Source organism: Varroa destructor, unplaced genomic scaffold (genome assembly GCF_002443255.2).
Source record: "Varroa destructor unplaced genomic scaffold, Vdes_3.0 BEIS01000003.1, whole genome shotgun sequence".
Classification (NCBI taxonomy): domain Eukaryota; kingdom Metazoa; phylum Arthropoda; class Arachnida; order Mesostigmata; family Varroidae; genus Varroa; species Varroa destructor.
Window position 1 is genome coordinate 5,251,831 of NW_019211456.1, and position 23,786 is coordinate 5,275,616.

At 38.7% G+C, this 23,786-nt stretch overlaps 2 protein-coding genes across 9 annotated transcripts in view; one reads left to right on the forward strand and one right to left on the reverse strand.

Annotated features, from left to right (window-relative positions):
• Positions 1–3,918: 3,918 nt before the first annotated feature.
• Uba4 (Ubiquitin-like activating enzyme 4) lies at positions 3,919–21,807 on the reverse strand. 6 transcript variants are annotated; one of them, XM_022795604.2, is made up of 7 exons: positions 21,682–21,806; positions 18,911–19,123; positions 7,603–7,792; positions 7,084–7,270; positions 5,493–5,785; positions 4,724–4,935; positions 3,919–4,488 (listed from the first exon to the last, which is right to left on the reverse strand). In XM_022795604.2, exons 3-7 carry the CDS (start codon positions 7,700–7,702, stop codon positions 4,195–4,197), a joined length of 1,086 nt encoding a protein of 361 aa, XP_022651339.1. In that variant the 5' UTR covers positions 7,703–7,792; positions 18,911–19,123; positions 21,682–21,806; the 3' UTR covers positions 3,919–4,194. The 6 variants fall into 6 exon arrangements, with proteins under 6 accessions (XP_022651339.1, XP_086838304.1, XP_022651337.1 ...); XM_086982178.1 differs by lacking the exons at positions 18,911–19,123; positions 21,682–21,806 and adding exons at positions 8,207–8,292; positions 8,536–8,675; XM_022795602.2 differs by lacking the exons at positions 18,911–19,123; positions 21,682–21,806 and adding exons at positions 8,207–8,292; positions 8,503–8,642.
• Positions 8,610–23,786, forward strand: part of Cerk (Ceramide kinase) — a 32,420-nt gene continuing 17,243 nt past the window's right edge. The window contains exons 1-3 of one of the 3 annotated variants that reach the window (XM_086982173.1): positions 8,673–8,809; positions 9,741–10,001; positions 10,223–10,473. In XM_086982173.1, coding sequence (XP_086838299.1) covers positions 10,371–10,473 — 103 coding nt within the window. In that variant the 5' untranslated portion in view covers positions 8,673–8,809; positions 9,741–10,001; positions 10,223–10,370. Of the gene's footprint in view, positions 8,810–9,740; positions 10,002–10,222; positions 10,474–23,786 lie in introns of all 3 variants that reach the window. The other 2 variants (XM_022795592.2, XM_086982172.1) reach the window with 2 other exon arrangements.

Genomic DNA, 23,786 nt, shown 5'->3' on the forward strand with positions numbered 1-23,786 from the left:
AGCGAACGCGCATTTGGGAGGGCCTGCAAGGTGACCTTGAAACCATAGAGCAAAATACTGCCAGTTGTCTCTGTGTGTGTGCGTTTATATGCAAATATAACAGGTACCCAGTACTAAAGGCCGATCCAACTGACGGACGAACTAGCAACAATCAAAGGGCCGTAGCAGTCGAGGAACATTATATAAATACGCTTACACACACATGCATTTATAGATACGTATACACATAGAAAAGAACCTGGGATATATACACACAAAATGTGAAGACAAGAAAAAACTGTGAAGAAAAGAGTAGCTGTCCTGTAAACCCGCATACGGCTGAGACACCGACAAACAGATAGAGAGGTTTTTCACAGAGTAAAAGCGAAGCAATGGCAGCAGAGAGGCAGCTACCGCACGAAAGTTGAAAACACAGATATTACTGCAGGTGGATCACCCTGAACCGACGAAGGTACAGGAGGGCGGATATATTGTACGAATGATACACATACATTCTGTAGCCAGTAGTAACAAAAGACTGTTAACTGCAGCAGGAGCCATACTATTCACCGAATGGATAGGCAACACAGTTGTCATTAAATCATTGAGTTTGGCTTAATACTGGTCGCTTCTTCTAATTTCTTTAGCCCGAGTCTTTGCTTCTCCTGAATTCTTGTAATAATGCGCGCTTGTTATTACTGAGGTAATGATAACAAGCTGCGCGTTAATTACATTGTTGGCATTATGACTGGAAACGTTCGAGGTAAAAATATGTCGAATCAAGAACAATGCCAGGAGCACATGTTATTGCTGACACTTCACATGAGTGCACTTTCTTCATTGATTAATTTGATTTTACTTCACATTCGGTCAGCGCAATTAGTTGGCCAACCAGAAAGATGAACTAAAACTTAGGTGATCTTAAGCAAGTTATAATAACCTATTTATTAATGCAGAATTTCGACACCTACACACTTCCATAGATTGCCATTTTATAGCTAACTAGACGTAGTATTATTTTAGCATTTTTATATTAGTAGACCTACAAGAAGGCCTTATATATGTAAATACGAATATATATTATATGCGCCTTATATATGGAAATAACGATAATAATAGTAACGTTTTTGGTGTGGGGTTCCTACGTTTTCAATGGAACCTGGATAGCAAAAAAGTATCCGGCTATTTGTGATACTGCCACAATAAATTATGGTCATAGTTGATTCCTTGCTACAGGAAGTCGTTTATTCAGAAGCACAGTTTTCATGTATGTTTAGGCGCATCAAAAATATGATTTCCAGAATGATATACAGCTTTTTAGTTTAGAAAGCAAATAATATTTTTTTTTTGACTTCTGAAGCTCACTTTAAAATCTCATTTTATCTGACCAGGATATTTACAATGACCCAACAAATTGTACAAATGACCTAACATGCCTGATAACAAATGAGATGACCTTCTTCTGGTGGGATAACATATAAAGTGGCATATTTTACACCAGGTGTATGAAAGTATTAAGCGAAACCACACAATTCATTAAATGTTAAATGCAAATGTGGCATTAATTGTACCTGTTGTATTCACAAATGAATTTAAAATAATATAATTGGCAAATATTTTTTCGCAATTTTAATCTTACATAATTTGAATAAAATAATGTAAAGACTTAATACGAAAAAGACCCCCGCTACCAGTGTCTCGTATAAACGTATCATTGCGATGGTTTTAGTCAAATAAAAATGTGGACGAGGAACATAGCCAATAGAAAGAGAATAGGCAGATCCCTGTCAATTATATATACATATATACTTTGTCAGAAAATACTTAATTTGTATACAGTAGTACCTAATTAACATTTACCAATTTTCAATCAATAATTATCTATGAAGAGCCAAGTTGTAAAATGCGCAGAAGTAGCGCGCTGGATTCACAATCATTAGGCCTGGAACGTAGTTTTCAACTCTGACTCAGTATTTTTTTCAAGTTACTTGAGTTATTTATGTTAATTTTTTGTGCATTCGATTTAGACTAATGCTGGCATCATAATTTCCCTTACTCGTAGCATCTTCAAAAATGGGTCCGATTGTGCCACCCGTATTCCTGAACATCCCAGAAGAATTGTTGCTGAGAGGTTTCAGCCTTCACAAAGGAAACTAGACGAATAGGTGTTGCCGAGTATTGAAGTACGTCTCAAAATCCTGAATCGCTTCTAAACCAAGTAATGCGAACAAAAAACCTTAACAGAAGCTTTAGCGCACAGATCTTCGGCAACGGAAGCCGTTTTGGGTATTTTTTTCTAATCCTTTAACCAATGGGTAAAGGACATTTTACTGGTAGTATGTTGGTATTACAGTTTAATGAAGTAAAGAATATTACCAAGACGAATATATTTACTATTTAGAAAACGATAATACTATGTTGGTTCACATATTTACTCGCTGTCATATGTAACGAAGTTTTATGCAAACTTCATACTCCACTTCCGCTTAGTTCTATCAGTTCCTGTTAGAGTTCTTGCATCTTGTCTAAAACTTTCTCCTGTAACGCCTCGTCATTCTCTTCTGTTAGTGCCGGACTTGCACGCGCTAGGTATGAGTAGAAGCCGAATTTCCTGAACAGTTTAATAATAAGAAAAAAGCATATTCTCACACTGTCTCCAACACAGCCACATATTGCGTTTTCGTCTTTCTTTCCGAGAACTAGTGAAAGAGGGCATATTTATACGTATATACCCATGTTCCCCAAAAGACTTTTTGTGTGCCCTTTTATTTTAAGTGTTAAGACTTATATACATTTCAAGACACAGACGTATTATTCTTAATATACTTTCGTATGTATGAAGAAAAGATGTTCTCATCTAAAAACACTTTTGAATGATGAATAGGTCTGAATAGAAAATGGTCTGTTAATTTGTGCTAACGCTATGAACAATTTTTCTATAGTAGTAAGGAAAAATAACCTTATGCCTATTTGCTACACAGAAATTTCCATAACGACATTCAAGCAGAAAACACAATTCAAGTACGAAGCATTCAACTACCCGTAAGAAGGATGAATGAACGAGCATCTATTTGCACTAAGACTACATCGCTTTTGGTCGCATATGTATGGATTACAAAAATACAATTCGTGGTATCTACTAAGACTAATGTCTGTAACCATCGCGGAATTATTCATACATTTAAGTGTGAAATCTTCAATTCTTATTTGTAGTTGAGTTGTCACCTGCCCATTGATGTACGCAGGTGTTGTAGATTAAGAAATACTTGACAGGTGAAGCAAACAGATTCCGATAATACTGCTCGTATAAAAACATTGAGAATGAAAAAGCTTACAGTTGATAAACTTCAGATAACTAAGAACTGTATTGGGCTTTACCATATGTGCTAAGGTAATCACACACTATGTCAATGCGTCAGTCTGCGTTGTCTCTGTACGTCTCGGAAGAACATCTACCACATTTACTTTTTGTACGCTATTTTCATTTTGGTAATGTTATCCGTATATATTTACATTACATATATTTGGCAAAATGGTGCACCAGTTTATATCAGGTGATTAACGTAAGACCGGTTGCTTGAGAAAACGAGCCTGTTTCGGAAGGAGCACTTATGGGCGTCACACAGTTCAGTTTTGAACCCGTTAGGTTACCACGGAGCGAGAACTTAACGAGTCTCCACCTGACAACACGACTCGCTCACTTGTAGTATCAAGAAGGCGCATGCAAAAATGAAATGCGAACATTTGAAATCAGATTTTGAATGGCTCAAGACGAAATTTAATCTGTAATCGAAGTAAAAGGAAATTCATCAAATAAACGCAACCGGAAAAAATGATACCTTTAGGATGTGTCTTTTTTAAATACCTGGATTTTGTCAAACGTAGAACTCTTCGTAGCCTTAGAAACCATTCATAACGGAAAGTCCCAATTAGGACGGCTTATTCAGTAAACATGAACAAAGGTTTTATTTGAACATATTGAACTTTTGTGGTGGTACCTCAACTATAAAACGCACAGACGCCACAAAATACTGTTTGAAAAACAATTGTATGTATGCCTCCCGTCGAGTCACGAGAATGAAAGCATACTCTTAGCCTTTACGCCCTATTCGTTTTCATTATTTTTCAGAGTTCCATAAAGATCTCGCCCCTTGCATTTACGCACAAATATGGTGCACGTCTTTTGTATTAAAAAAACGTATTTAATAATTCGTTTCAATATGTTGGAAATGAAACTCCTTCTAACATAGCCCATGCCGCCAGGCCACCTTTAACGTCTTTCGTAGAGATTCCTTGTCGTCTAAGTACTTGAACGCAGCGCTGTGAATCGTTTCCTCGTCGGCAAATAATTACAGTGCCATCGCTAAATTCACTGTTAATTTTGTCTTTATCAAAGTTATCGAAGGGCACGTTTATTGAGTCCGGTATATGGCAGAGGTCAAATTCGGTTTTGGGCCTTATGTCCACAACCCTAGTGGCTGCGTCACTTAGTAGTCTGTTTCGAAATTCCTGAAAATGGAATTTTGCATTCATCAGTAAACTTATAATTATATTCTGTGTCTCTAATTACAATATACTTTGTGAATCAGACATAATCGTTGCTAATAAAAATAAATTCATAAGTTCGCCATGCCCCAGCGGATAACACTTGTTTGATTCTAAGTCAAACAATAAAATGTATGTAGAAGTTGGTTTTCAAATCTAGTTCGAGGAGATAGTATCGCGTTATAATTGTCACACTTACTTCGGGCGTATAGCGATCGTCGTTTGGTAACAATTTAAGTGAGGAAGTTTTATCAGAGGCTGTCACACCACAGAAAGTTTCGTAGTTGACAAGTTCTTTGATCGTAGGGTGATCACCACATACTGCGCAGTTTAGGTCCCTCGACCGAAGCCGAATATTGCGAAAAGACCCAGCCAAACCATCCAACAGAAGAAGCTTTCCGGAGGCTACTCCTAATAGAACAAAAATTGTGATTAAAACATCCAATAAAAAAATATTGAAATCATTATTCCGCTGTCAACAATCAGAAAAGGACTCCACAGGCCTCCGAAGATGATTGTACATTAATAAGGAGCTGATATATTAAAAAAATATATGCAACAAGTGAAAAGTTATATTAATTTTGTCATTATTGAGAAACTCAGTTTGGCAGAATTTCTTATAGATCCATACTTCGCGTTTTTTGACAATTTTTGGCAGAATATACTTGAAGTGGTTGGCGCCTTATGCTAAAGAGTGGATTTACTTAGAAAAAAAATGCACCGCTGGAATATACAAACTTGTTGAATCTGTATTACAACTGTATAATCTTAATCTAATCGGCCGAGGTAATTCAATTGGACGTTGAATCACTTCTCAAATTTAAAAGCAAGCTCCCTACACTTTGTGTTTGGTCTTTTCAGTGCTAGCATAATTAAAGGGGCAATTCAGAATATTTTTTAATGCAAACAACTACCCTAATCTATTTACAATTACTTGTACAGCGCAAACATCCACTATGAAAGCAAACCTTCACGCTCGTTGAGAATTATCTTGATCACTTCCAATGCTTGCGCTGAGCCAATAATTCCAGTAATGGGACCTAGCACGCCTCCGTCGGCACAGTTAGTAACTGTTTCTGGTGGGGGTGGCCGTGGAAACACACAACGGTAGCATGGGCCCCCGTTATAGTGGTACACAGTTAGCTGGCCATCCCATCGCAAAGCCGACCCTGATACTAAAGGCTTGTTCTGAAGGACGCAGAGGTCGTTGAGTAGATATCGTGTGGAAACATTGTCAGTTGCATCGACGATAATGTCGAAACTATTGAAAAATAAATTAGAATTTATAATGAATATTTAAACGTTGCTAGTTTTATTTATACACTGTGGATTATAATATATCACAATGATACCTTTATTGAAAGCCAAGTAAAGCAAAAGAGTAAACGACCACAATCTTTAATATGACTAGTCGTAATGTCGATATTACTAGGCTCATGTAGGGTACGAATACAGAACGTAGTAAAACACTATATTATATATAATATGCGCCTCAGGCGCCAGGCATGAATAGACATATGCAGAGATGTGCTCAAAATTGTCCTTTTGACTTTTAGATTTACGGACATTATCAGGCATCGAATGATCGCCGCCTTTCAATTTTTTGCATTTATATACTTTTTTTTTGTTTTGAAATTAGAGCGATACCTCTGGTACAATTCGAGGTCTCATGAAAGCTTTTTGCGGGCGTTACTTTATTTCAGCAGAAGGTTAATCCTAAGTCATAAGCTGTTTCAAGTTTTCAATATTATTTTTGAGCTTCGTATATTTAGTACTGTGCAGCCGTCTACATAACGAAAGCGAGAACAAATTATATAGCACATATCGGTTATAAACGTTTTTGTAATTACATCAGTAACCGAAAGATATGAGGCACGTCATTATTATGTTGGCTTTTACAGTCTCGTACTCTCCATTTGAGAAATTACATAGTCATTTACATTAGTCTAAAATTGTATTATATTTAATGGCCCCGCTGATAAAGCTGTTGGTTTAATGATTCAACTCTACCCCCCAACAATTGTAACAACCCGTTGATTAAACGAGCGTTAGCAGACGAAGCTATGTCCAGCATTTATCCTCAATAATTACTCTTGCGCTGCGATCTGAAATAGAGAGAGAGTCGCCTACTTGTATTGATAGGGTTACTCTATATAATGAACCCAAGGCAGTACTTGAACTAGGCAGTTCATCATTACTGACTTCTCCATTAACATTACTAACATGTAATACAGGAAATACATAGGACCTGATTCTACAATAGATAAACGTGTGCAGGCTATGTAGGAAGTTATACGAAACGAAAAATGAATTATAGTTGTTTTTGTATTGTAACTGGTCCTAGGTTTCGATGCAGTCAAAATTAGTGATCTTTATTTGTTTATGTATATACTACCAGACAGACGACGTCATTCATATCTATAGGGGAAAGAGCATTTCAATAAATTACACAAACATTAATCAAATATAATCTATACATATACATTATCGTATTGTTTTTTCGTTGATGAATGATGAATACAGTGTAACACTTTTGCTTGTTTTCATAACGTAACGTACTTTTTAGCGATATCCATAGCATTGCATCTGTTAAGGGCAGTTTCGAATGCGAGGTACTTGACACTCGAGTTGAGAGATTTTAGTGACTCAATCAGAGAGTTCGTCTTACTTTTTCCTACCGAAGTTTCTTTGTGTCCAATCTGTCGATGAAGGTTCGATAAATCCACGGTATCATATTCAACGATGCCTGCAAGCAATAAATAACAATACACTTGCGTTGGTGAACCGATATATGAATACGAGTCAGATACGACTGTATGGATTATCAGATTAAGGTTTTTTGAAAATCGAAACAGTTAATTGCTTAAAATTACATGCCTGCAGAAAATAAATCGCATCTAAACATATGCTTTAGACTTTACTTTTTTCAACCTTTTGTTTTGTAATTCACATTTCACACAATATATTTGTAAAATTGAGATAAGTTGACAGCGTGTACATTTACAGAGGTTTAAATATCAAAGCGTTAAAGAAAAGCAAACATGGGTTTTTAGAGAGACTTCTTGTCAGAACACTAACCGATGCATCCAATACCCGATGAGGCCAGATACATCGCTGCGGGGCAACCTAAACCTCCCGCGCCAACAAGCAGCACTCGGGTGTCAGCTAGGCGACGCATGCCTTTTGGACCTATTTGTGGTAGTAGAAGCTGACGACTATATCGCGATATTGACTCATCGGAGAGCGCCTGGGAAGCTCGCAACCGTTCCTATTTTGGATAATATTAAAAACAATAAATTATAGTCAAAATCACACCGTACTATAGTTTTTTTTTATACAACAGGTTTAATATTGATTTTGACTTGTGCATGATATTAATGATGATGTTAGACACTTCCGACTTCCACAAAGCTGTACCTAACGCTGAATTAATAACATTATGCATTTTTTCTTCACACAGTCTGAATCACCAATTTCAAGTATATCAAACAACCAATAAAAGTAGCAATTGGGTATGGTACGAGATGATCTACCTGGTCGTTTATGCCTGAGGCAACAGCTTATTTATTTTAGAGTGATCTTGGAAAATTCCAATCGGTTAGAAAAAATTGGCACAATTATTAGATACTGGTTTATAGAAGTATTTACTGCGTTGGATACATAGATACACCTAAATGCTTACCATCTAAGGACCGCCCTACATTGGAATGTGAACCCATAAAATTCGATATACACACACGCACACGCAGTCGACTCGTCATACACGCCCTGTAGGTGTATGTACACAAGCCATAGACACACACCAAAATAAAAAGGATAACTAAGAACTAAATTCGATACCTTTCGGATTCACTCGTTTTATTGCCTAAAAAAATTAAGTTATTTACACGACAAATTTCACATAATAGTCATACGCGTCTATATGACATACAATGGCAACCTAGAAGAGATTTTTCTTTACGCTCTATTTTGACATACCATGATTCTGACATACGGTTGTTTTTTGAGCACCTTTTTGTAAGTAATCTGAACTTTGTTCAACCAGATTCGCTACGGATGCGCGCATACGTGGAACTCATACCAGCATGCCTTCATTTCACTTGTGGCCCATGCGAATGACCCATATGGGCTATGCTCCGCTAGAGTTCGTTGGTGTCCTGCACGTGTTGCTACGACTGATGACGCTGATTTTTGCCTACAGTCACTTGGCGCTGATCACTGGTCAGGCAGTGAAACGGCTTTCGGTCAATCCATCAGAGTTTCGTGGACGACAATTGCATCCGTAGTGAGTTACAATTTTTCTCAAGTTTATCGACTTATGTAATAACTATTATACGTGTGCATCTTGTGGTTATGTTTTTATCAGAACTGCTTTAAGTTTTCGCTAAAATTAATGCTAAATAAACAATAGATTCGAACCCGTGGCAATATTTATCAATAATGTTAATTACAAATTCGTTTGCCACGCCAATTGTTGACTGAAATTTTATCGCTGCTGCTGTAACTAAGGATAAGTAATTAAAGCATTAATATTGTTCGGTGCATGGAAAAGATATAGCCGAAAGAATCGGTGCGTTTTTTAATTTTATTGAACCTAACAGGATTCGTACACTGTGTACGTCCCCCATTTATTCGCATATTCCAGTTATTTTGAAATAAGATAAAAGAAGCAATAATTATTCTGCGTTCAAGCGCGCATAACTCTATGTTACGATATTATTGAAGCTCAAGCAGGAGAGATACTAACGCTCATTCTGGAAAAGTTCCGTTGTCTGGTGTTAAAATAGTTAGCAGAAATGATCGACCGCAATACTGGCAACAAACGAATTGCCAGAAAGTTAAATGAATGTTCTATTTGTAAGTGAATTTGGACAGTGCTTGCATAGTGAATATCTTCTTAAAGCTCATGACATCTTGTGCGGTTTACTAAATATCCATTTTATACTATTTCGCCTTATCTTGGCCTTACACTCATACAGATCAGAAAAAATCACAGGTCTTTGTTGATTAAAAAACAGTAGGATCGGCAAACTTTCGCACAAAATTGGCGCATGATAGGTAAGACGCTACGTAGTTTTTCAAGCAAGTAACGATTCGGTTTTGGAAGGGTTCCCTGAAAAGCCATTGACGTTTTTCATACGTGTTTGCGAACCTGTCACTCATTTAAAAATAGCTACCTCTGTCCTGTTTTACTGACATACATGTTGGATATAAAGGCGCGTGGACATCTTCGAACGACAGACACGGCCAAGAGCACAAGTTAGTCTCGCGCACGTTTCGTAATGTATCCGTAGAGGGCGCCATGTATCGCTAAGATTCTGTTTTATTTGGTGACCGCGCCGGACGGGTGAGAGCTTAAATCGTATTCGTCTGTTTATGGAGGGGGTTGATCCGACCTCTCCACTACGCTCTCTCAAGTCTGGCTAAAATTGTCAGAAACGCTGGTGAGGGCCTGACCGAAGAGAAATGACGGAAAGGTAAACACGAGCAACCTTCGTTATGTATTGATAGTCGCTACCTGCAGGACTGCCATTGAACTCTGGCTGATCGGGACCGGGTATAGAGGTCCCGTTAAGTGGTGCGGCTACAGAAGAAATAGCTGCGATGATATCAATGACGATATAATAAAAGAAAATAATTTGTTTACTGTTAACTGCAACGTGCATTAACTTATGTGGACATCGTTTGGTTATGTTAGTGAACCGAAAAGTGATTCCGAACGGTGAGGAGTTCAGAAGCGACAACTGACGTGCAGTTCCTACAATAAAGGATTGTTTACAGCAAGCGATCTTTGGTGTGCGCTATGTCTTTGAGCACAGTACATCCAATGCGACGAATCCAATGCCATGGGAATCGCCGAACTAACCTGGAAGCTTCGTATTGAAGGCAAGGCGGCTTTTGCCGTTCTGAGGAGCCGGGACGGACTTGAACTTTCGTACGAATCGCACGGTCAGTCACACTCCATATTGAAAGTTCGAATCGTTTTTGCTTATCTGTACACCTACAATAGGCAATAATCGCATACGGTCGCTGTAAACAAACTAGCTGTAGTATATAGGTATAGTTACTTTGCATGCCATAAGTTACCTAGGGCTGGCATACGATGGTGGGACCAAAAATTATTGTCAAGATCTTTCCCACCCTCGCCAAATCGAACACTTACGACACGTTAAAAAAATCTGAAAAGAACAGCTGTGTTTCAATTCCAGCGAAACCATACAAACAGCTTTCCAGTCCGATAGTGTTAGCGATTGCAAGGGGAACAAGTTAGAGAACACAGCTGCTAGATACTATTCCATGGATGCATGACTATACAACGACGGCGTGGCTTCCATTGGCTATACTAAATTCAGTCACTGAAAAAGTGGTAAGTACCAATTGATCAAGCGAGTGCCGTAGCCTTTACTGCGCGTCGCTATAACGATGACGACCACACGATTACTACTAGAATGATACGATTCGAGTACTTCTCCAGTTAGCAAAAGTAAGTTTCTGCATACATATGTAGCTTGCTACAACGGTCCGTTCAACGGTCGCATATTGGGATTGCTGCGGATACGCTGTCCTCACTTAGCACACTTTTACTACGGATGAATAAGGCAAACCGATGATAATAATCATCCGTAGGAAATTAGTGAACTTCGAAATACCCGTAGCGATACTCAAATATATAAAAAAAAAAAAAAAAAAAGATGCTATGAACCAAGGCTGTCGGTTCTTCTTTACTCTGCCAATGCGGTTCCGTGAATTTTTTCTGTTGTGGACATGGTGCGGTATATGTTAGAACAATACAGCGCAGTGTAATGAATGTTTTCTTATTCAGTGAACGAGTTTTTAATGCTAAATTTGCATAGATACAGTCCTGCCTTCCTATGATTGCTCGTAGCTTTTAAAGCGAAGGCTCTTTGTAAGTAGAGCGAATGTTCAATGTTCAATGACTTGCTGCTTTCTGCAGTTACATACGTGAGGTCTACAAACTGCAGAGATTGAACTCAAGTGTTCTTCAAATAAATAGCCAGCAAGTACACGAATGATGTTCATATTTTATTTTCGTATGGTGCAATCAGCAAAGTTCGGTGCATATTCGCCGAGGTTCAATTAACACGTACAATTTTCTATTTAAACCGCGTAGCGTCCTGAGGATCAGTCCGTGAAAGGATAGCAGACGAAATCTGGCGCGATGTCCTCTTTTGTCATAACTGCAAATAAATCGTGGGATCGTGCTTTTGTTCGCAGTGCCTGATCGAGGCGCTTCTGCACAACGGACGGTGGCAGGTAGCTAGCACTTGAAGTAGATCCCATGAAAAGCCGTTACGCATCATAGGTCGAGACCCAGTATTGACCTACTATAGGTTAATTAGACCTATTATTAAAGTCAAGGGTGAGCATACCAGATACCCTACGTCACGCCTTGTGCGGACGTGTATCAGACAATGGGCTACAAATTTGTATGTCCTTTTTTACAAATTGTCAGCGAAGAAAGCGACTATTACATGACGATGTTTCTAACAGGTCTGACTGAGGAATAGGACAATTGAACGCTTTTTTAAAAATCATTCAAAAGTAATGTTAACGAATATTCAAATTCTGAACGGCATCACGTGATTCCTACTAGGTTAGCAGCGCAATACACTCATATCAAGTATATGCTCGCCGTGTATCTGTCTAAAACGTATGTAAGTAGAAATATGAACGTGGCTTCTCGCGGAAAACCACCCTGTTGTCGTATATCCGTTATAAAAGTTCCCAGAAACTCTGTTCTGAATATTACTTAATAATCGGCTGATATCGGTTGAATGACGTAACGAAACACTATTATGATATAGTTAGCTAGAACTGCAAGTCAGTCTATCCGGTGGCTTTCCGGCACATCTCTATAGCGTTGCGTCAACCGGAAGCTTCGTCGTGGCAAGACAGGGGTAATGTGTACAGAATTCGATGATACGAGTCGAAAAGCGATGGCATTGCATTGGACGAGATGTCGGCAATAATTTAAATCAGTATCAAGACAAGCTTTCGCAATGCGCAGTTCCGGTTACTTTCGCAGGTTTCATGGGAAATGACCTCTGTGCCGTGTATAGGGGTTGTGGCTAGTATTACTATGCAAATTATATTGAAGTCAACGATACGCGTCAATATATACGAAACAGTAATTTTGTCCGTACCATATCGAAGTTCACCTTGGATATAAAGTTACGAAGCTACTAAAATCATCGATGTGGTTTTAGTTTATTTGTGGCTTTTCGTTGGGCAGATGCTGACGATCCAATTCGACTGGCCATTAATAACCATTCGATTATGGTATCTTATTATATTCAATTATTATGGTTCAATTATCGGTAAGCATTTTTCAGCTGTCGAGAATAATTACGTTAAGCCCTTCTTTTAGTACGACCGATTTGCGGTATACTACCCTAGTTAACGATGGCAATAAACCAGGAAGCCCAAAATCCGTCATTCAGAAAACTTATCTTGTGTCGACTAAGTGACCATTGATTTGTTTCTGTAACTCGCTCATCTTAAAGCAACGGTAACTTCCCGAGTTCCTTTAGCCAGCAACATCGAGTTGTTTATATTTTGAATATATACAATTTCTATCCGTTTTATGTGGCATTCGGATCTTCCTTTTCTATAAGTTGCTTCAACGACGTTCGTTAAAACAGGAAATAAGTGCTTAAAGTTGTTATTAGTTAAAAAATATTTCAGCTAAAACCATTTTTATTCAGATCTAGTAACCGTGTTGAGATACACTAACTGACAGCTAAGCTCGTTGGGATAAAGAACGTGTACTGTATGGGAAAAACGACCTCATCTATTAATCGCGCAAAAATTTGCCGTAAGGCACCGTGGGGCTCACAAGTGCTCATGCGTATTAGGGTTTACTTCGTCGTTCTTTTACATGGCCAAAACGAGAATGTCGTCTAGAGTGCGCTTGTGTACTATATCTCCTTCATTTCTATGTTGATGATCGCCTCAAATAACATAGGAAACAGCATATGGATGCAACTCGATGATTTCGGTAGATTCAAGGGTTTGTTGTTGGCATGTACATCCTCTCTTACGTCGGCCTAAATCAGTAACGTTAAGTGGTGCCATTGGTGTGGTGTCAATAATAAATAAAAAAAGTAGTAACAACTGTCTATCTTAAGAAGGCTGGCAGTTATCTTTTCAAGAAGGATCATCATCAACGTCATTATTTTTTGAGGTGCGATGTACTGTGCAGTTACGGTGTGACTGAGCCAATTTTGCTGTTAGCTTTAAAGATTTGCGCTTTGGTTTTTTTATTTTGAGATCTTGTATTACTATAGTTAACGCAAGTGCTTCACTCAGTACGGGGTTCTGCCAGTGGCTGTTCAGGAAGAAATGAGGTGTCGCATTCGAGATAGAGGACAGTTTTATGAATAGTTGTCTAAGTTATTTTCAAATTAATACCTCTGAGCCACGTGCTCAGCGATAATAACATTTCTGAAATCGCAAAGCACCTAAATTTTTTGCAAGGATTACATTTTTCGATATGTAATCGTTGCTATTATTCGTATATGTGATTTTTTTATAACACAAATGTCATTTCGTTGCGCAAGCCGCAAAACTGTATCCAGAATAGATTTTAGCCACAAACGTATCGTATTGGGGTCATCGCAATAAAGTCAAAGGAGCAGCTCAATAGCATAAGAGAAGAAATACAGAAGCTAATAATCGACGGGGAAGTCATGGGGGGGGGGAAGCGTATACAAAATAAACAACGGGCGCCTGAAGAAATTAGAAGAACGAAAGCAAGAGAGAGATCTGCCTGCTCCACCGCGGCTGTCGCCTTCACACAGATTTCTTTGATAATAACAATAACCATTCTATCTTGAATTTAGCACGATATCAGTACGTACCGACGCAGAACGACGTCTGCAACTGACGTCGTCGATTTTTCTATTAGACAACGTATTCTTTATAATAAACTGTAAAGCTGTATCTAAAAATAGAATCCTCTTGTTCAGTATACAGTCGTCCATGTTCTCTGTCGTATGAAAATTCATCGTAAACCTAATTCGAAACAAAGCTGTTAAGTTAGGTGTTTGTCTTGTTCGTAAAATTAAATTAGTATATTGCGAAAGGGCTAAAGGAACGGTCCTTTTTTGCCTTACATTATCCTCTCTAGTTCTATGCTACAATTGAAGGGATTTGTTTTTCGTTGTTTCAGTCACAATTCCGCCCCATTACTCACACGCGTGTATTTTGCTCGAACGTAAATTATAGATCTAGATTTCTATTTATATTAAATTTATAATAAAACACAGAAAATAAAAACAAGAAGCCAGAAATAGGATAAGTGAACCAGGACGAATGGCGTATCCGTCGTATCTGTCAGGTTTCGTGTGCAATCGGTAACATTTGTACATCGTCAGACGAAAAGCCTTGTTTGGATGTAGCGAAATAAATCATCTACGCACTATTTCCATGCCATGATTCATTCTATTTGAAACTTCCTGCTCCAAACACTGATGTAATCATTTGTTGTCATAATAAACTATTCATTATGAGGAGAATATTTAATCTGTGCTTTACGTGCCTCGGTAAAACAAGTCACTAACTGAGTTTCAAACTGATAGTTTTTTTTTTATTATTTGAACCATTGGATGTGATCATAAAATGTGTAAAATATTAGAAATCTACCTTTAATCCTTGCGCATTGCTAGTTGAATGAGATCTGCGTGTTTTTTAATACGTCTTTTTGATTTTATAGAAAGTGAAACGATATAAGCACTCTTCAAATTTGCTAACACGAAATTCTCTGCAAGGCTCTATGCAAACGAACTTTAGCAAGGACAAAGAAAACAATGGGTTTATGGGTCTGTTCTTTGAATTTATATGGTTCTGTTCGGATCGATTCGAATCCTTGCCGATTCTGAAATGTAGCAGTCAGTACCCAGCTCCCTTCGAGGTAATCTGCGCCATTTCCGGAAAAACAATATTCTCTTCTATTTTTTACCTCGTCTTGAGCATCTGACTGATCTATCTGATATCTGAACTTGTAAGGTTAAATCAACAAAAAAATATAGTGCACTGTGGGTTACCATTTGTTCCCACTTAAATGTACATGCACTTTCATGATATGCAACTTTTGATAGTATTTTTTTACAGGAGGGAGTTATTTGAGGTAACATTTGTTTGTCCTCGGTTGTGCTACAAATAACCACGAGTCACGTTAGCTATGCACAAGGATTCATCTGCAATCAAAGTTCTGTGAAATAGGTAACCTTTGGTCAAACAAAACGCACTGACAATCATTTCTTCATCGCGTAACAATGCGCAAAACATCAGTGTTATGGTATTGTTGCTGAAAGAAATTGACACTGGCCAGCTGTAAGCTTTTTCATGATTTTCTGTTAAAATAAAAAACGGTAACTTGAATGGGAGAGATTTGCCTCGTGCACACGCGGTCAGCTGCTTCGTTTAGGATTATTGTTAGGGCTTGTTTGCTTGTGAACAATAATGGCCTATTTTTTTCAACAGATGGACTGCAGTAGCCTGTATTGTCGTAACACCTGCATAGGTTCGGTACGGTAGACCGGGAACATCATTGTCGTCGACGATTAGTGTAAATAATAGAAGCCGTGCGATTTCTATTGTGATTAATGAATGACCACAGTGGTTAGTGACCGCTTGACGATCGTGTCGTTGATCGTTGTAATCTTCTGTCTTTTGAACACAATCGAAACTCCCGATCACTATATTAAAGTATCTTTGTTTTATCTACTGGATATTTTCTACTATCATCAATGCTTCGCGACGAGGAGACTTCTATATATTATAGCACGCATACCAGGTGATTAAATTTATTACTTAATAAATGTTTTTGGCATAGTCGTATTGCGACTATCTTGAATACTTGCGCCAACTTAGACTGGAGTATTAAGTGGAAAACTGCTCAAGTTTTTGACGTTGCTTCGCTCCGTTATTTAACTGACGAGCTACTTTTGGCTCTTTTCACATTTCTACTCTGATTTGTCGGTCGCCATTACTGGGTTATTGGGTCGTCGTTATTTGATGCGCATTTACGTAAAGGGCATTTGATATCAGCGGAACATTAGATTGGACGTTAATGTGTAAAGATCAGCTGACTTGGCGACCTTGTATTTTGGTTTACAAATTATCGATTCATCGTCGGCAACGTTACAATGGGTGGCTGACGTATTATGTTGAAATTGAAGCTCTCCTTGATTTGCTGGTGCCTTTGAGTTATTATTATTATTATTGTGATTTTCGCCATCTTTGCTTGCAGGAATGCAGTAATCTTCTAGTTTTTACTAAAAATAATGCGAGTTCAAGGAATGGCATACCATGGACTTAACACTTCACGCTTATTACCTGCTTTAGAAAAAATATTCGAATGGTACGTTTTTCACGCAGGATTTTAGTTTTATCAAATATCTATAACTTTGCTCCATTGACACATGTTTTGAATACATGCATAGCCAAATCGAAACAAAGTTAGTGGCCTACGCTTTTATCCGGCTTCTGAAAACCCGAAGAAGAATCCATGAGATAAACCAGAATATTTCAAATAGATTTTAGCTTTAAAGGGCTCGAAAATATCATCAAAATTGTTTAAAAGCTACGCTTGGTATATAGATTTACGCCCACTTTATATCAACTATTAACTAGGTCGTCCATGTTAAACTCCAAGGCTCGGCCTATTCTTGCACCGTTTGGACTTGTCGGTTGTTTCGCGCCCCTGCATTTTTGAAACTTCCGGCAAGGCTGTCAGCTCAGCAGTTAAGTTCATAAAAACATTTTGAAGATGACTAGTTTAGGTAGCAAATTGAAGCTATAATCGCGGTGAATGCTAATTATACTAAGTAGACATAACCGTAAAAAATTACACTTCTAGCACACATAAAAAATCTTGATGAAGTATTTGCAACTCCCAGTTCAGGTACGGTGCAAATATATCGTAGCTGTTCAGACTTCCCAAGTAAGCCAATCATTGCGTAAGACGGATGACTCCAGTATTTTGATTGCATGTAACATTGGGTACTAGACCTATCTGAGCTCGGAAAGCGTCTGGATGTACTCTATTATAATAATCACTTCCACTAGGGACGCCACACGGCGGCGGCGGCGACGACGACGAAAAAATATAAATATTTTGGTTTGTGGTTCTATAATTTAACGTAATTGCTAAACTAACAATTATATGGCGATTAAAAGGAATATACCCTCTCCCCTCCCCTCCCCTCTCCCCCGAGTATACAAACAAATGTATGAACAGAGAGTCGTTGGCAAATTAAAAAGATTTCATATATTGCCGAAGGTAGCTCTGCACTCGAACTAAATATCTGCTTCCTTTACTTTCTAATGGTGGCGCATGTATCGACACCGCCGCCAAGGCAGCCTATTTAAACTGCTGTTCATCGTAACATGCATGAGCACCTAGGCCATGATATTTAATTCCAGCATCTAGCTTCGTCTTGTTCCGTTCGTGGATAGACAGTGCAGCGATGATTGTTGATGCATCCAGTGATGATTTTCAATTACCTTTGTAATCAGACGTGTATTCGTGATGGAATCACAAAAAGATAGTATGGAAGGACTCTAATAGCCAGACTCTCGATACAAGCAAAGCGATCGCGGAGAAAAATTGATGGATGTCTCGAAATATTGAGGTGTGTAAATGAGACACAGCACATAGCACAGAAGATGAAGGACGAAGTGCTCCTGTCATTGAATAAAAGAGCGGACAAGAACGGAAAACAATATGCAACGCAGCAAGGAGATCGAAGCCTTGTAAGCGAAGCGCAAAAATTTTGTTTGCAACGGTTTCTCAACCTCGTCGGTGGGTGGCAAAGTGCTCCAACGTCGTATCGAAACACATTGTCGTAAATGAACCACAAAGCCTTGGTTAAATTGGGCACAGAAATAGGCACGTTTCAAATGGGCTAACCAGCTCCAAAGTTGAACAGTTGAAGACTGGCAAAGGGTCTGCTTTTCGGATGAATCGCATTTTGAAATTGTTAGTGGTTACATTCAACAACTTCAAGCAGGCGTCCCGACAAGTCCTGTGTAACTGAGCAGGTCAAGTATCCAAGTGGAGTAATGGCGTCGGCCGTCATTTTCCATCCATGGTGTAGAAGCCCACTGTTCTGTCAATAGGATTATGAAAAAGCGACAATATAGTTATATGACTGAGAAGCTCCATTCACAGCAGTGGCTCCCGGATAACGCTTACGTATTTTATGTATGGCAAGTCACTATGTCATACGGCAAAAACGTGTCGAAATTCTGCCACGATTTAGAGCTTGGCTTGACTTGAATTTGATTGAAAACGTGTGGCCTTATGGGACGAATCAGGCTGGGAGGTTACATCAAAGAAAATATTGCTCAACATACGCACCCAGGAGCCAGCTGATAGTGCGAAAGTGTATTCGGACCATGCCGAACTGAGTTACAACAGCAACTGCAATCAGGGAATGGGGTCCAGGTAGTAGCCTCAGTAGATTCCTCGCCTTCCGCAACAGTTTGGCGAACAAACATTCAACTTGAGTGCCGAGCCACCTCCGACTAAATTGGAGTGAAACTTGCAGGTAACCTTCATTGAGTATGTGTTCTGAAACACAACAAACAGCTTAGGCTTAACAACCACGAAAAATACAATAATAGAACAACACTCCAAAGTTTACATCATGTAGTATCCGTTCAGCAGTACATTCAATGATACGCTAAATGCGAGTACACTGACGAAGTCTCTAAAAAAAAAATTTACAACTTGACAAGCTTTGTTTTGCACGTGTGCTAATAATTACCAGAGATTGTCGCTATAAGGCCACTGCATTAGAACATTCACACTTGTGCCCGTATTGAAAATTTTTTAAAATTCCGCGGCAGGTTTTTGTTCTTGGGGAATTACTTAGACAATGTAATAATCCAAGCAAAACTATATGAACTGGAAAATCTCTAGCTGTTTCATTCCTGTTATATACAAGCGTAAAGGTATTAGGAATTCTAATTTAAAAAATTCAAGAGTCACTTTGATTTTTTCTAATGTAGTCTTGATGATAGTGATGATTCTAAACGTGGTCGATTTGCTCTGATTGCTACTCCTTGCGTGGGAATGCGTAGTCGTCGAAACATTTTATTTAAAACGGCTAAGGCAATTCCTACTGTTATTATTTCATCTGCTTCTCTCAGTGCAACGACAACAACAACTATCATTATTGCACACTGCCACAAATTAAAATTCTTTACATATGGCCTCTGCTAAACCCCAAGGGGCTATATAAAGACATCGACCTAATTCCCAAGACGCAAAAACGAATTTTATTTGTAAGTTGATTATTAACGTGACGTAATAGGTTAGCAGATGATATTCAGCACCCATTTTTGAAAATCGTCTGCTACACTCCATTTTGTTAGCTGTTTGAATTTAGTTAACTAACTGTAACTAGCGCATTCAAGTTCTACTTAAACTAAGACTGGTAACTAAACTATCTCAAAAACCGACCACCACTATATCAGCCGATGCACTACATTAGCCGTCAACTAGGACACAAACTGAATGCTATTGCTATTAACTTAATGTGAAAATAGATTGGAAAAAACATCACCAAAATTCATACTTCTCCTTACGTTTATCGTAATAAAAACATAATATTTTCACATGTGCTAAAAGCGTCTGATTGCAACTTGTATACCGTTCGCTGTTGTTGTTTGTAAAATTCGTGAATAACTTTTTATTAGTAATCGTGGCTATAAGTCCGTCAAAATATAGTTTATATACGGATACTATCTCCGCTTTAGCTATGACAAGCGCGATGTCGACAAAAATTATTATATATTGTATGTATTACAATTGGCCTATGGACGATTGATGCAGCGAATGTAACGGTATAACAATAGGCCTGGCCAATAGAAGCGCATACGGCCGAACAATGAGTTTCATTATAGTATTTGCAACAAAAAACGGTCAGGATTATAACTATATAAAACGGTCCTGGTGACGCTAATGGCTGGAGGGAGGATGCAAAGGTTAATTCTGCTTAAATTGCTGGTGCTCGATACTTCAGTTCATTTACTGTTGTTACTTCATTTCGTTGGCCCTGACAGAACACACTTTGGACCGAGTAAACCTGCTTGGTCCTCTTGAAGTTATGGCCTTTAAGAGGTTATGTATACTAACGTGAAGTGCCTATTGATATTTGTTGACTAACAAATGCATTTTGCTATGCTAATTCCAGCTTTTCCTTTAAGGAACGCAGATCACGTTTTAACGTAATTCAATTTACGTCAATTACAGTATTATAGAGAAATAATGGTGCGGTGATGTCTCCGTCTTGTTCACCAAGGGTAAGACTTATATCAAAAACCGTGTTGCTTATGGGGCAAATTTTAGGGTTCAAACAGAGGAACCCATGACAGATCTAAAATCCATGAAATTGTTTTTCTTTTGTCAATGCAAATATCGCCTTCACAATAAAATAAGACGTCTAGGCACTACTTCTGCAAACAATAGACAACCAATCACGATACGTTAAATACAGCAACAGACACATTCAAGCCGATTGTTCCGTTCGGTTCTGCGTTACGTGTCAGTCATTTTTTTGTGGGCTCTGGGTGGGCTTTAACGATCGCCGACAACTGATAAGTTTAGCAACGAACAAACAGAAGATAGTATATCTCGCTACTGTTACTTCTGTAATATGTACTCACGGCAATGATGGACATAGGTCAGCTAGTTGTAAATTGTTCACTGCTGCATCAAGCAGAACGTGTATGTCAAGCGGGCAACAAATTCTAAGTACCGTGCTGACATGGATTTGAGCTGCACCGGTAGAAGCTTATTAGAAAGGCACTGATTTAATACGACATCATCGGCGATGCGGAATCGGAAGCAAAATACAAATATTGATAATTTAAAGTCCGATGCGAAACTCGAACATCGACACTGGTCATAGAACCATCATAGATTTACAGTCAATTTTAAACAATTCAAACATCATTCTCCAGCTTCCAACACGCAACACTGCTATATGTCAGGGTATCATAGAAACCTACGTGAAATTTGTAACGCTGGTGGCCGCTTATTAGGATGATCGTGGGTCCTTTTGGGTCAGATACTCTTTTTGTCTGTCAAGGCCTGTTCTTTATGGAAGACTTCAACTAACTTGCCTTATCGTCGTCGTTTTAGTCGATGCTGATCTGGCTGCAGTCGCGAGGCTGACAAGCAACGCTGCCGCAGGAAATTACTTGTTATATGTTCTATATTCTCCAGAGGATCTTTAACTATTGCAAGTGAAGACTTACACTGTTGTTATTAGTCAAAGCGACAGAGCCGAACGTTCATAGAAACAATGGTGAAATAATTTGGACGTGATGGTGAAATGCTATCTTAGCCGCATCACACTGGGCGTCTCCACGAGAGGGGAAGTAAGGGCCGCTCTAGTCGGTCGGCCGGCTGCCGATTCTGTTATCGATATCCTAAGTAATTAGGAGTACGGCGTAATTCGGATATGTGCTGTTTACCGATGAACTGATAATATGAGTCGTGCGAGAAGTTTACAATAGAAAGGAATATTGTCTAAAACACAAAAATTGTCAAATACTAACGAATAACGAACAACGGTGGCAAAAACAGGGCCTATAATTCAATCGTCAACACACGGAAGAATATAAGGCAGCCGATAGGATGGGCAAACAATATGAACCAAACATCAATAGACTTTATATGTGAGATACGATCATCTCGCGCTTTATTATTAGCGATTACTGCTACGATTTTCACCGTCGTGCATAACTGAGCAAAGTATGACTGACTTGATACTCGTACATTTCAATTTTCTATCAAGACCACTCACTCTTCTCAAAGCAAAGGAAATTGTGTTTTCCATGTTACACTTGAAGACATTGCATAAAAGTATACAGGGTCACCTTTCTACTGATTTTCGCCTCTGTATTATATATTTTCTTATTAAAATACAAGTAAATAACTATGCAGGTTCAACAATGGTATGACAACAATATAATCAGTCGCCGCACCTCTGCTTCATGCTAATTTTTCCCTCCGAGACACCGGAAAGACAAAAACCTTCTCCCAGATAACTACATGTCTTCCTCATGCTGCTCTTAAAGGGCATAGGCATTGAATCGTAAATACTATCCACGATACAACTTTCCAGCTCACGTTTCGAAGGATTTTCACTTTTTTTTTGATGAACTCGCGGTCTAGCAAAAGCCTTGACTTTTCAAGCCATCTTTGACACTGCTTCAACGTTAACGCTGCTTTGCCGCGCTTCGTGCTGTTATTCAAGGAGTCCAGTCCAAGGAGGAAAGCCCTGTTCGAGTGATAGTGCCTATATCATGAGCTTCTCCAACACAATGAAACTCACGTGTAGCATGAAATTGTACTGATTATGTTGTTTACCATGAAATAAAACTATTAACAATCATACGTAGACAGTTAGCGTAACCGACTACTACAGAGGCGGGTGTGCGTTGTAGAACGGGCGTACAGACAATCGCATCGTTGACACTGGCGGAATCGACAAGCAAAGGTCGCTGCCTAACATTTTGTTTGTCACGTCCACCGCTTATTGAGAAACAAAGAAAAGGAATGGAAGTACAATGAGGAGTTTCATATAGTCCTGAACTACTGATTTGTCCAGATTAAGAGAGTGTCTGAAACGCCTGCAGCGATGACGTTAGGGAATGGCATGCTACGCTGTATAATCCTAGTTCAAAGTCAATGGCGATGGCAGCGATCAAACGAATGACGTATTTTGAATTACCATTACCTGATCGCTACTTCGTTAAGAAACGCGAACAACAGCGTAAATAACATCGCAATATTTCGCTAGACGAAAACCGCGCACTGCGGAGTCACCAGTGACTGGAGTAAGAAAGGCATTTTTTTTTGTGCAGATGAACGCGGACGAGGAAGATCTATCCAAATGAAGAATCCAGTTTACTGCGAATTTGGCCATCATTAAGCAAGCACTTGGGTCTAATCTTACTCGGATCCGTACAGATAGACAACGACAAACGTATAACCTTGCTGAGATTTATTGAACACCGTTTGAATACTACGACTATTTATTATCTTTAAATTCGTCCTCCATGCCAAAATCTCATAAAACTAGGACACAAAAACGGGTTCCTGCTGTATTCAAAATATTTTTGTTGAACGTACATTTGGTACCAACTACTGATCATATGCGACAGTTCGTGTCTTAAAACGTGTGCACTTTATATGCATTTTTGAATCTGGGCATGAAGCT